Source organism: Salmo trutta, chromosome 2 (assembly GCF_901001165.1).
Source record: "Salmo trutta chromosome 2, fSalTru1.1, whole genome shotgun sequence".
In the NCBI taxonomy this organism is placed as follows: Eukaryota; Metazoa; Chordata; class Actinopteri; order Salmoniformes; family Salmonidae; genus Salmo; species Salmo trutta.
The window spans coordinates 53,700,789-53,715,153 of record NC_042958.1 but is presented as its reverse complement, the minus strand read 5'-3'; the positions used below and the strand labels follow the sequence as shown (position 1 = coordinate 53,715,153).

Below are 14,365 nucleotides of genomic sequence, written 5' to 3'. Positions count from 1 at the left end.
GCATTCACACGTTTTCGTCATATCTCATTGTTAAGAGGAGGGGTCTTCATTGCCATCATCAAGCACCGAGAGTCGCTATTCAACCATTCACTGTCAAAAAAGGTGCGATCGTGCACAATGGGTTATGTGCAGTGCACTAACTCACGACCATGGACAATGTTTTACTGGATCAGAGTAAGAAAATAACGGAGATTCTTAAACTGAGCCTCTTAAATTGGCCCACGTACTGTTTATGATGTAGATATGCTATATTTAAAATAAATAAAACATTAAGAGTTCCCAAATCCGCAAGTGGGGTCTCCAAAACGATGTGGAAAGAATAATATATATAGCTAGTGCTGAACGCCAAGTGTAGAAGATGCAAACTTTTATATGTGCAGAAAAGCGGAGAAATTAGTTGTCAATGGAGAAATCTGACAACCAAACCGCAGGTGCTGAAATGGACAGCTCCGGGCGCAGCGTCCGTGCGCTCACCGGCTGCGTCCTGTTCATCCTGATCGTTTCAACGCTTCTTGGGAATACACTCGTTTGCGCCGCGGTGATCAAATTTAGACACCTTCGATCTAAAGTTACCAACTTTTTTGTCATCTCGTTGGCGGTATCAGATCTATTCGTGGCCGTTCTTGTGATGCCGTGGAAGGCTATGTCTGAGGTGGCCGGCTGCTGGATCTTCGGCAGCTTCTGTGATACCTGGATAGCTTTTGACATCATGTGCTCCACCGCGTCAATTCTCAATCTTTGTATAATAAGTATGGACAGATACTGGGCAATTTCGAGCCCTTTTCGATATGAGCGTAAAATGACCCAGAGGTTTGCCTTCGTTATGATCGGAGTGGCATGGACCCTCTCTATTCTTATCTCCTTCATTCCAGTTCAGCTCAATTGGCACAAAGCAGAGGAGGAAAATGCAACAGGGAACGACATTCATGAAATCGAGGACTGCAACGCAAGCTTGAATAGCACATATGCCATATCTTCCTCACTGATAAGTTTTTACATTCCAGTTGTTATTATGGTTGGCACTTACACCCGGATCTTCCGGATTGCCCAAACCCAGATCCGCAGAATATCATCGCTGGAGAGAGCCGTGGAACACGCGCAGAACAATCAGCAAGCAACCGAGCAAACAAACTGCTTAAAAATAACTTTTAAAAAAGAAACGAAAGTTTTAAAGACACTTTCTATCATTATGGGAGTTTTTGTATTTTGCTGGTTACCTTTTTTCGTGGTTAACTGCATCGTACCTTTTTGTGACATCAATAATGTTGGTGATCGCCTGTGTGTAAGTAACACCACTTTTAACATGTTTGTGTGGTTTGGATGGGCCAACTCATCGTTAAACCCAGTCATATACGCATTTAATGCTGATTTCAGGAAAGCATTCTCCACCATTCTGGGCTGCAATAGATACTGTTCCAGTTCTACTGTAGAAGCTGTCAATTTCAGCAACGAGTTGGTGTCTTACCACCACGACACTACGCTCCAGAGAGACACAAATATCACTGCCTCTGCGCACTGTGCTCAACGCCAGCCCGTGGTCTCACACGGTGAAGACTTGGACGTACCGTTTGACAAAGTCTCCATTATCTCGGATGTTTCACGTAACCCAAGAAACCTTATCCTGCCTGCAACACTGCAGTTTGAATGTGAAGCAGAAATATCCTTAGATATGATGCCTTTCCCCTCAACTGGGCCCAGTGAGTGCTGTGTGATTCCAGGTCAAATTGAGGATATGTGAAACTAGTCTACTTTGTGTCTTTTTTATGATTGATATACAGTACACTATTATAGCTATTTTCTGATCTTCACATGGTGTTATAGTGTACAATATTCTGTCTAGCAGTGTATATAAAACATTGGTACAAACCTCAGGTAATTGAGTTGAATATGAAAAAAATAAATAAATGACTGATCAGTAAATAGCATTTTTTTTATATATATACAATTTATAACAAAATGTAATTATGTCGGTACCATAAATTGTCTATGTAAAATACCATGCAACTCAAAGGAAATAAAATAGACATAATCTCTGGGTGAGTGAGTCTTTGATATGGTAAGATACAGGAACCAAGTAGTATAATTACAGATAATTGCCTGCTTAATTGCAGTGGCAATTCTGTGGTAGTTATTTTGGGAATGTAGCAGCAGGTTAAACTATGAAAGCATACCCACCCCAGGTAAGAGGTAGAGAGTAAAGAGCATAGGTTTGCAAAACATTTGTTGATTAAAAACAATCAGGGTTGGGTAGGTTACTTTCTAAATGTAATCCGTTACAGTTACTAGTTACCTGTTTAAAATATTATCAGCAACATTGCTTTACTGAGTTTGGGTAATCCAAAAGTTATCTGATTACTTTCAGTTACTTTTGGAGTACTTTCCCCTTAAGTGGCATTAAAAGAAGACTAAAATGATCCATCAAAAGTATTTGGTGAGTCATTATAGTGGTCTTTGACTTGTAGTCAGACTCGCTCAGGTGGAATAAACTTAAACTTGCGCCTTTTTTCAATAGTGAATTGAATATCATTGAGAAAACAGAAAGGCATCAATGTATTTTTTTTTCTCGCAAACATCCTTTCTAAATTGAAAAGTAATCCAAGGTGTAATCATTTAGTTTTTCAAAGTGTCTGTAATCTGATGACAATATTTTTACTGGTAACATAACTGATTAAAGTTACTGGTTTTTGTAATCAGATTACATGTAAGTGATTACATGTAATCAGTTACTCCCCAACCCTGAAAACAAACATACAATGGAGCCAAAGTAAACAGGCCAGTTTCCTGGACAATGGAGAGTGTGCTTTTTAGTCCAAGACCAGGCTTAATCTGTCAGTGGAAGTACAATTTGGCCTGTTCTCACAAACCGTATCAGAGTAGGAGTGTTGATCTAGGAACAGCTCTGCCTTTTAAATCATAATGAATAAGAGAGGGCAGGATGTGATCCTAGATCAGCCCTCCTTCTCTGAGATGCTTCAGTGAATAAGGGCCCTGGATCCTAGGCCCTACTGCACAGGTCTCATCCAAACTGTGAACAGCAAGCAGCAGATGGAAGGTCATTGCTCCTCTGCCAGTGTGCCACTTTGTAATGCCACACGTTTGTACCTCCTCTGCTTACTCCGCTGCGGTTGTAAGGACAGGCAGAGTAATCCAAAAGGCCCTCCACCAATCACTTTGGCTGCTTTTCATTTTGCTTTGCCCTCACATACATTACCTTTCCAAACTAATTTCCTGAATCTCTAATCAACTGATCGGTATTCCTCAATCTAAGTTTCCATCCCCCAAACTCTCCACTTGTTTTAAAGATGGCCTTCCTGCAGTATCACCTCTCTGGTCAATGCTTGTCAATTTTTGAAGTGTTGGATTCAGTTCTTAGAATAGAAGCACCTTACTGAACGGTATCTCAAAGATCTCAAAGATACAAGATAGATACAAAGTCATTTAAAGGTATGATGACACCCAAGCTATTTCAAAGTACACCAGATTTCCACCTACTGTGTGTTGCGACATCATTAAGATTTTAAGCACACGCCAGGTCCGAGTGCGGATCAAACAGATCTCTAACTGGTGAGATACTAAACTACACTTCAAAGGCTTTTAATGTTATTTTATTCATTGTTTTCCTTTTCCCTGTCACTGTTGCTGTAGTCCAGCAAACCTTTTCCCTGTCACTGTTGCTGTAGTCCAGCAAACCTTTTCCCTGTCACTGTTGCTGTAGTCCAGCAAACCTTTTCCCTGTCACTGTTGCTGTAGTCCAGCAAACCTTTTCCCTGTCACTGTTGCTGTAGTCCAGCAAACCTTTTCCCTGTCACTGTTGCTGTAGTCCAGCAAACCTTTTCCCTGTCACTGTTGCTGTAGTCCAGCAAACCTTTTCCCTGTCACTGTTGCTGTAGTCCAGCAAACCTTTTCCCTGTCACTGTTGCTGTAGTCCAGCAAACCTTTTCCCTGTCACTGTTGCTGTAGTCCAGCAAACCTTTTCCCTGTCACTGTTGCTGTAGTCCAGCAAACCTTTGAAGCCTTTTTGGACGTTCAGAAGCACACTTGATCGACAGGGTGTCAGTTGAAGACATAGAACAAACAAAACTGTCCCTGAAAGCTATTTTACTGCTTTCATCTCCATGGAACAAAGCACACACACACACACACACACACACACACACACACACACACACACACACACACACACACACACACAGAAGCTGCTTTATTTATTCCAGAAATGGGGACTGTCTGAAAGCTTCTCTGTCTGTCAGCTGGCAGGGCTGAGCTGGGATGAAGTGAGTGAAATTGAAGGGTTGATGTGATGATGCAGATACATTATCACTCTGTACAGGAGCTGTGGTGTCAAAGATATGACAACTGTTTGATTCACAACATGCCTTTTCTCATTGCCACCTGTTGCTCAAAGAATAGATTTCACCTCAATAATATGTTTCTGCTTCTCGCTCAAAAATTCACAGAGAAAATGATAATGTGGAAAAAATACATAAGCAGTCAAGAGGGTGAAGTCAATATATGTACATGAACAGTTCTTTTCAGTGAAGTGACTCTTGTTGTTACTATGGCAGTAACACCGGAAAAGAAATTGAATTCCAGTGACTTTAATTTTTAAACCTTACACACACACACACACACACACACACACACACACACACACACACACACACACACACACACACACACACACACACACACACACACACACACACACACACACACACATACCCTCAAGTATTCACATTTCCCCTTGTAATGTCATTATAGTACAAGGAGAATGTGTGTTCTGGGGAAGCACCTACTTGTGTGAAACTGGATTTAAGCTGAGAAATGTTGTAAAGATCTGCTAATATTCACAAGAGAAGTCTATCCGAAGTAATATTCCATTTTCCCATGTCAGCTTGAGTGAACCATTGTGTTAAAAATGGTCACCTAGTTATTAAAGCAAGGGGAATGAAAATTCATAAAACATTGAAATAGTAGCATCTTCAAACACAGGAGTGTTACAGGATTATATTATAAGAAGTATTAAAAATCCAGTGTGATTCTGGATCCAACACACAGTCCTAAATACTTTGCATCTGCATGTACAGTTCCTTCAGTAAGTGTTCATACCCTTTGACTTACTCCACATTTTGTTGTGTTACAGCCTGACTTCAAAATCAATTCAATCTATTTTCTTCCCTCACCCATCTACACACAATACCCCATAATGACAAAGTGAAAAAAGTGTTTTTAGAAATTTGTGCAAATTTATTGAAAATTAAATACCTAATTAATACTAATTTGCATTAGGTATTCACAGCCCTGAGTCAATACATGTTAGAATTACAGTATCAGTCAAAAGGTGACACACCTACTCATTCAAGGGTTTTTCTTTATTTGTACTATTTTCTACATTGTAGAATAATAGTGAAGACATCAAAACTATGAAATAACACATGGAATCATGTAGTAACCAAAACATTTAAAATTCTTCAAAGAAGCCACCCTTTGCTTTGATGACAGCTTTGCACACTCTTGGCATTCTCTCAACCAGCTTCACCTGGAATGCTTTTCCAACAGTCTTGAAGGAGTTCCCACATATGCTGAGCACTTGTTGGCTGCTTTTCCTTCCAACTCATCCCAAACCATCTCAATTGGGTTGAGGTCGGGTGATTGTGGAGGCCAGGTTATCTGATGCAGCACTCCATCACTCTCCTTCTTGGTCAAATAGCCCTTACACAGCCTGGAGGTGTGTTGGGTCATTGTCTTGTTGAAAAACAAATGATAGTCCCACTAAGGGCAAACCAGATGGGAGGGCGTATCGCTGCAGAATGCTGTAGTAGCCATGCTGGTTAAGTGTGCCTTGAATTCTAAATAAATCACAGACACTGTCACCAGCAAAGCACCCCCACACCATCACACCTCCTCCTCCATGTTTCACGGTGGGAACCACACACGCAGAGATAATCCGTTCACCTACTCTGCATCTCACAAAGACACGGCGGTTGGAACCAAAAAATCTCAAATTTGGACTCATTAGACCAGGCCTGAGCAATTATTTTCCATGGAGGGGCAAATTAGAATATATTTTTGCCATTGCGGGCCAGAATCATATTACAGGATTATACATCATGTGTGTGACAGTGTTGACAGATATATCTACTGTAAATCACGTCCAGATATGCAAATTATTTGACTGTTTTAACATGCACAGAAATAAACCACATCCATGTTCTCCTTTTGGTAGGTATTTTCATTATTAAACATGCAATGAACTATACGGAGGGAAAAGTACACTGTGCATTCAGCACCACGGACAGAACTCTTGTTAACGCATATGCACAAAAACACAAGAAAGAGGGAGAGCTCAACATTACGTTTAAACTACTCAATCAGTGTGAGGAGTGAAGTCTCTGATGGGCATTGACTAGAGCAGTGAAGTCAGGTATAGTTTCTGATGTCGCTATGTGCAGGATTGCTGAGAGGTGAGAGATGATCTGTGCCTTGACTTGTTATATTTCATCACTGAAAATGTCTATTCACATACATAGGTTGACCCAAACAGTACAAAAATATTCTGAGCATGACTCCTAATCTTTGGAAAGTCGGTGACATTGTTTTGAATAGTTCTCCAATCACTGCATCAGACAGAAGATCAATAAGCTCTAGTTGCAGGTCAGTGGGAGCGTTATCCACGTTGAAGGTGAAAGGAGAGGAAACCAACAGCATGTCATTTTCCAACACTTTGAAATCCCCAAAACAACAAGAAAACTCACCGTTCAAAGCACTCAGCAGCGATGTATACTTCTCTCGCTGGTCATCTGATAGGGAACAGACTAGTAGTGTCAGAAGGTGGGTCAGATTGTTGGCTTCGACTTGGTGGGTCAGCAGGAGTAATTTTCCCTTGAAGGCTTTGACAAGACTGTACATATAATGTGCAAAAAGGCCCTTCCCTTGTAGCTTGGAATTCAGTTCATTCATGAGGGCCATGATGTCCACAGTGATGACAAAATCAGCCAACCATTCTTTATCTTGCAGTTGAGGGAAATCCGTATATTTGTCATTCATTTGCAAAAACACAGCAATCTCTGACTTCAGGTCCCACACCCTTTTAAGCACCTTCCCCAAGGGGGAGATCTGCATGACCCGACTGTCTCTTCCAACAGTGAGACAAAATGCCTGTGGTTTAAAGATTTTGCTCTTATGAAGTTTACCACTTTAGTGACTGTATCCACAACATGGCTCATTTTCAGAACACATTTACAGAGCACCTCCTGATGAATAATGCAATGCAGGAAAATACTTTTCTGATCTGGGTTCAGCTCAGCTACTTGATCTTGTATCCTTTTCAAAAGGCCAATGTTTTTTCCTGTCAAGTTTGGGCATCCATCAGTGGTCACACTGGATACCTTTTCAAAACTCAGTCCCAGCTTTGCCACACACTTATTAACTTCCTCCAATACATCTTTCCATGTGGTTGTGCTCTTCATTGACTTCACTGAAGCAAGCTCCTCTGTAATATCAAAGTCTGGGGTTTTGCCTCGTAAGAATATCAACAACTGCACCGTGTCACGTGCATCACTGCTCTTATCCAGGGCCAAGGAGAAATAGGTGAAATCCTTTACCTCGTCTTTCAACTGTTGTTCCATATTCTCTGCGATGTCCTCAAACGCCGTGTCACTGTTCATCTTGACAGGGAAACATTTTCAAACAGCTCTTTCTTGTTGGGGTAAAGTATTGCTGCAGAGTCAAATAAACATTCTTTAATGAATTGGCCCTCAGCGAATGTCTTGCTATGTTTAGCAATTTTGTAGGACAGTACATAGCTAGCTCTCGCAATTCCGTCGTTTGTTGAATGCAGTTTCGTGAAAAGTCCTTGCTGCTTTTGCAACTGAGAAAGCAACTCTTAAAATACACTTGCCCTCTGCTCAGAGGACATATTCTTATATTTCTCGGCATGCTTCACCTGGAAGTGTCCGGACAAGTTGTAGTCTTTCACGACAGCGATGCTCTCTTTGCACACTAAGCACACAGCTTTCCAAGATACCTCAATAACAAAATATTTCGATGTCCAGTCTTGCTGCAACACCCTACATTCATTGTCTACTTTCATTTTCTTTGAAATCTTAAAAAAAAAAATTGCGCAATTTCTAGCTATCTACTATTTGTATCTGTGACGAGTGTCAATCACTGTCTGTCCTCGTGCAGTTGTTATTTATACGTGCTTTCAAAATAAATGTCCCACAAATGGTGGGAGTTAAATCATTACACAAAGGCGAGTATTCTAGGTGCTTTTAATTTGAATAACAAATACGTTTAAAAAAACGTTACTATCGCAAATTCTTTATGTAATCTGAGCATGATTCCGCGGGCGGTATTAAATCACCCCAGGCAGGCCTTTGCCCTGCATTAGACCAAAGGACAGATTTCCACCTGTCTAATGTCCCTTGCTCGTGTTTCTTGGCCCAAGCAAGTCTCTTCTTCTTATTGGTGTCCTTTAGTAGTGGTTTCTTTGCAGCAATTCGACTATGAAGGCATGATTCACACAGTCTCCTCTGAACAGTTGATATTGAGACGTGTCTGTTACTTGAACTCTGTGAAGCATTTATTTGGCCTTCAATTTCTGAGGGTGGTATCTCCAATGAATTTATCCTCCGCAGCACAACTCTTTGCTGTGGCGGTCCTCATGAGAGCCAGTTTCATCATAGCGCATGAGTGTTTTTGCGACTTTCGAATTTCTTGAAATGTTCTGCATTGACTGACCTTCATGTCTTAAAGTAATGATGGACTGTTGTTTCTCTTTGCTTATTTGAGCTGTTCTTGCCACAAGATGGACTTTGTCTTTTACCAAATAGGGCTATCTTCTGTATACCACCCGTACCTTGTCAAAGCACAACTGATTGACTCAAAAGGAAGGAAAGAAGAAGGAAAGAAATTCCACAAATGAACTTAAATGCATTCCAGGTGACCCATGAAGCTGATTGAGAGAATGCCAAGAGTGTGCAAAGCTGTCATCAAAGCAAAGTGGCTACTTTGAAGAATCTAATATATATATATAGGTTACTACATGATTCCATGTGTGTTATTTCATAGTGTTGATGTCTTCACTATTATTCTACTCCTTTGTTATGGCAAGCCTAAATAAGTTCAGGAGTAAAAATGTGCTTAACAAGTCACATAATAAGTTGCATGGACTCACTCTGTGTGAAAATAATTGTGTTTAGTAAAAATAAAGAAAAACCCTGGAATGAGTAGGTGTGTCCAATCTTTTGACTGGTACTGTACATTTATGTGATTACAGCTGTGAGTCTTTCTGGGTAAGTCTCTAAGAGCTTTCCACACCTGGATTGTACAATATTTGCACATTATTCTTAGAAAAATTCTGTCAAGTTGGTTTTTGATCATTGCAGTTTCAAGTCTTCTCATAGATTTTCAAGACAATTTAAGTCAAAACTGTTAGGCCACACAGGAACATTCAATGTCGTCTTGGTAAGCAACTCCAGTGTATATTTGGCCTTGTATGTCTGTTGGATAGCAGACTGAACCAGATTTTCCTCTATGATTTTGCCTGTGCTTAGCTCTATTCCATTTATTTTTGTCCTAAAACCCCCTAGTCCTTGCCGATGACAAGCATACCCATAACATAATGCAGCCACCTCCATGCTTGAAAATATGAAGAGTGGTACTCAGTGATGTGTTGTGCTTGTTTTGCCCCAAACATAACGCTTTGTATTCAGGACATAAAGTTCATTTAGTTGCCACATTTTTTTTCAGTTTTACTTTAGTGCCTTTTTGCAAACAGGATGCATGTTTTGGAATATTTTTATTCTGTACAGGCTTCCTTCTTTTCACTCTGTCATTTACGTTAGCATTATGGTCGAGTAACTACAATGTTGTTGAGCCATCCTCAGTTTTCTCCTATCACAGCCATTCAATTCTGTAATTGTTTTGAAGTCACCATTGGCCTCATGGTGAAATCCCAGAGCATTTTCATTCCTCTCCTGCAACTGTAAGAAGCCTGTATCTTTGTAGTGACTGGGTGTATTGATACACCATCCAAAGTGTAGTTAATAACTTCACCATGCTCAAAGGGATATTCAATGTCTGCTTTTTAAATGTTCCCATCTACAAATAGTTGCCCTTCTTTGCGAGCCATTGGACAGCCTCCCTGGTCTTTGTGGTTGAATCTGTGTTTCAAATTCCCTACTCGACTGAGAGAACTTATAGATAATTGTATGTGTGGGGTACAGAGATGAGGTAGTCATAAAACAATCATGGTAACACAATCATTTTCACACAGAGTGAGTTCATGCAACTTATTATGTGACTTGTTAAGCACATTTTTACTCCTGAACTTATTTAGGCTTGCCATAACAAAGGAGTTGAATACTTACTGACTCAAGACATTTCAGCTTTTAATATTTAATAATTTGTAACAATTTCTAAAATCATAATTCCACTTTGACATTATGGGGTATTGTATGTAGGCCAGTGACATAAAATCTCAATTTAATCCATTTAAAATGTAGGCTGTAACACAACAAAATGTGGAAAAAGTAAAGAGGTGTGCATACTTTCTGAAGGCACTGTATTCAGTTTACGACATACTGTTCCACTCAAAATGCATACCAATGGGCAAAGTATTTTTCTTCCTATTTTGTCTAATCAGATAAAACGTTTTTAAGGATAAAGTGACTTATTCTATCCATGGTCTAAAATAATTGTATGGCAGAAGTTTACAACTGCCCACACACAGCTAAGGCGACAGTGTCGGCACACTGCTGTTCTAAAGCCTTGAGTCACTCTATGTGACTATGAAAAAGGAACACAAAGACTAATGATCAATAACTGGTGAAATGTATTTTTCTAACCACAGGAATCCAATTACATACAGTATGAAACTCAGTTATTAATCTCAGATATCAAGCATCATTTTTAATTGAAGTATAGACTGCCATAATAGTCAGACTGCCAACCAATAGTTTATTCCTCTCTAAAGGTGGCCATGACATTTTCTCCAGAGGTATTACTGGACAGAAGATGTATTCTTTCTGAATGGAACCTATTTCAACTGACTGTTGCTCTTCACAAGCAGTTTGTCAGAAAACATTTCTGTTCATGGCTGTGTTGAAAGATATGTTTGAGACCTCTAAAGGGCCCATTTTTGACAATTGCCACATCTGTAATTTTTGTTGTTGTTGTTACAGTATTATACTTTTGATTCTCTCCTTCCTTTGCACACACACTGTGTCTTTCCATAGTTGGCCTCGTTTGGACTTGATCCGGGCATCAGTTTTACTGGAGCACAGTGTGAACATCAGGTCCTGAGTAGAGGTCGACCAATTAATCGGAATGGCCGATTAATTAGGGCCGATTTCAAGTTTTCATAACAATCGGTAATCTGTATTTTTGGCCACCGATTTGACGATTTAAAAAAAATATTTTTTACACCTTTATTTAACTAGACAAGTCAGTTAAGAACAAATTCTTATTTTCAATGACGGCCTAGGAACGTGGGTTAACTGCCTTGTTCAGGGGGGATTTGGGGATTTGTTTTTGCAACCTTCTGGTTACTAGTCCAACACTCTAACCACCTGCCTTACATTGCACTCCACAAGGAGCCTGCGTGGCAGGCTGACTAGCTGTTACGCGAGGGCAGCAAGAAGCCAAGGTAAGTTGCTAGCTAGCATTAAACTTATCTTATAAAAAACTATCAATCTTAACCTAATCACAAGTTAACTACACATGGTTGATGATATTACTAGTTTATCTAACGTGTCCTGCGTTGCATATAATCGATGCGGTGCCTGTTAATTTCTCATCGAATCACAGCCTACTTCGACAAACGGGTGATGATTTAACAAGCGCATTTTTGAAAAAAAATCACTGTCGTTGCACCAATGTACCTAACCATAAACATCAATGCCTTTCTTTAAAATCAATACACAAGTATATATTTTTAAACCTGCATATTTAGTTACTATTGCCTGCTAACATGAAATTGTGTCACTGCTCTTGCGTTCATTGCCTGGCTCGTTGCAAACTAATTTGCCAGAATGTTATGTAATTATGACATACCATTGAAGGTCGTGCAATGTAACAGGAATATTTAGACTTAGGGATGCCACCCGTTAGATAAAATTCGGACCGGTTCCGTATTTCACTGAAAGAAAAAAACGTTTTGTTTTCGAGATGATAGTTTCCGGATTCGACCATATTAATGACCTAAGGCTCATATTTCTGTGTGTTTATTATATTATAATTAAGTCTATGATTTGATAGAGCAGTCTGACTGAGTGGTGGTAGGCACCAGCAGGCTCGTAAGCATTCATTCAAACAGCACTTTCGTGCGTTTTGCCAGCAGCTTTCGCAATGCATTGCGCTGTTTATGACTTCAAGCCTGTCAACTCCCAAGATTAGGCTGGTGTAACTGATGTGAAATGGCTAGCTAGTTAGCGGGTGCGTTTCAACCGTCACTCGCTCTGAGACTTGGAGTAGTTTTTCCTCTTGCTCTACATGGGTAACGCTGCTTCGAGGGTGGCTGTTGTCGATGTGTTCCTGGTTCAAGCCCAGGTAGGAGCGAGGAGAGGGACGGAAGCTATACTGTTACACTGGCAATACTAAAGTGCCTATAAGAACATCCAATAGTCAAAGGTATATGTAATACAAATCGTATAGAGAGAAATAGTCCTATAATTCCAATAATAACTACAACCTAAAACTTCTTACCTGGGAATATTGAAGACTCATGTTAAAAGGAACCACCAGCTTTCATATTTTCCCATGTTCTGAGCAAGGCACTAAAACGTTAGCTTTTTTACATGGCACATATTGCACTTTTACTTTCTTCTCCAACACTTTGTTTTTGCATTATTTAAACCAAATTGAACATGTTTCATTATTTATTTGAGGCTAAATTGATTTTATTGATGTATTATATTGAGTTAAAATAAGTGTTCATTCAGTATTGTTGTAATTGTCATTATTACAAATAAATAAAGAAATTGGCCGATTAATCGGTATCGGGTTTTTTGGACCCCAATAATCGGTATCGGCATCGGCGTTGAAAAATCATAATCGGTCGACCTCTAGTCCTGAGTGTCTATTAAATCTGATGTGCATGACAACCCCCCCAGAGTAACTTAGAAATGTCTATGTTTAATTTATTCAGCCAGAGGCAATGTACCACAAGTTAAGCTTTAATAGTTTTAAGGGAAAGGTTCAATGGTAAAACAAAGTAATATTGGGCTTCACAGTGTGCCTACAGTTGAACCATCTTATTCTGGTTGCATGAAAGGGGGAAGTTTCCATGGAAATACGTCAAAAACGTGTACTTGAGTACCTATTTCTAATAGCCACCAATCAACAGCTTAAATCAGCTGTAAAGTTTGATTGAATGACAGGCCCCCCAGTGTATCACCTCCTGGCTGGCATCACAATAATTTCATCCACTGTAACTATAGTAGCCTTGCATTATCAGAGGGGTTCATCTCTTGGCAGGGGAAAGAGGAGAGGAGGGAGGGAGGGAGAGGGAGGGAGAGAGGGAGGGAGAGAGGGAGAGGGAGAGAGGGAGAGAGAGAGAGGAGGATATGTGATGAGAGGAGAGGAAAGGAGAGATGGGAGAGGAGACAGACGAGAGAGAGAGACGTGAGAGTGAAAAGGAGAAGGGAAATAAGGACAGAGACGAGAGAAGAGGAGATAGACGAGAGAGGGAAGAGCCTTCTCCGCAGTAGCAGAGGTCTGAGGAGAAATAGTGATGAAGTGCTGATGACTGACAGCTCTCCCCCTGTGGGCTCCACCAGTATCTCTATCTCTGAACCTGCTGCTACACTTGCCAATTATATCCCACAGACATACTGCAGAGAGGATAACTATGAGGCACCCTACCCTGAAAAACAAATTACACCATGAATATATAAATAATAAGGAAATATTACACAATCCTAGATGGAAGAATTTGGGGAAACTGAAACACAGACAGAATGCAAGAGAATATATGAAGATGAAATTTGATTTGGGGCCATTTTTACATACATTTTTTTTTTACTTGGGGTAGGGCTTAATACAGTAAACTCAGGTACATAGCCTATAAACAAGCCTGGGGCAACAACATTATATTATTTTAACGTTTTCATTTATTAATAAAAGTAGAGGCAAAACAATGTCTTTTGTGAAATACTTTGTACAGTTGCACTATAATATATTTGCGCCATTGCAGGTTTAAAAAATAATTAACTAATTTTCCAAAAATAAGTTCAAATTGAGAACAAAATTGGTCTTCACATGTGAAATTGTGTGATTTACAACTGCACAGGACCAAGAAAAATGATCATGTATATTCTGCTAATGATCATACAAAAAAAGACTAACAGAGAACATGAACAAT

The 14,365-nt window shown here is 39.9% G+C and overlaps 1 protein-coding gene across 1 annotated transcript; it reads left to right on the top strand.

Annotated features, from left to right (window-relative positions):
- Positions 1-354: 354 nt before the first annotated feature.
- LOC115148531 (D(5)-like dopamine receptor) lies at positions 355-1,886 on the top strand. The gene has a single exon (XM_029690487.1). It carries the CDS (start codon positions 404-406, stop codon positions 1,736-1,738), a length of 1,335 nt encoding a protein of 444 aa, XP_029546347.1. The 5' UTR covers positions 355-403; the 3' UTR covers positions 1,739-1,886.
- The last annotated feature ends 12,479 nt before the right edge of the window (positions 1,887-14,365 follow it).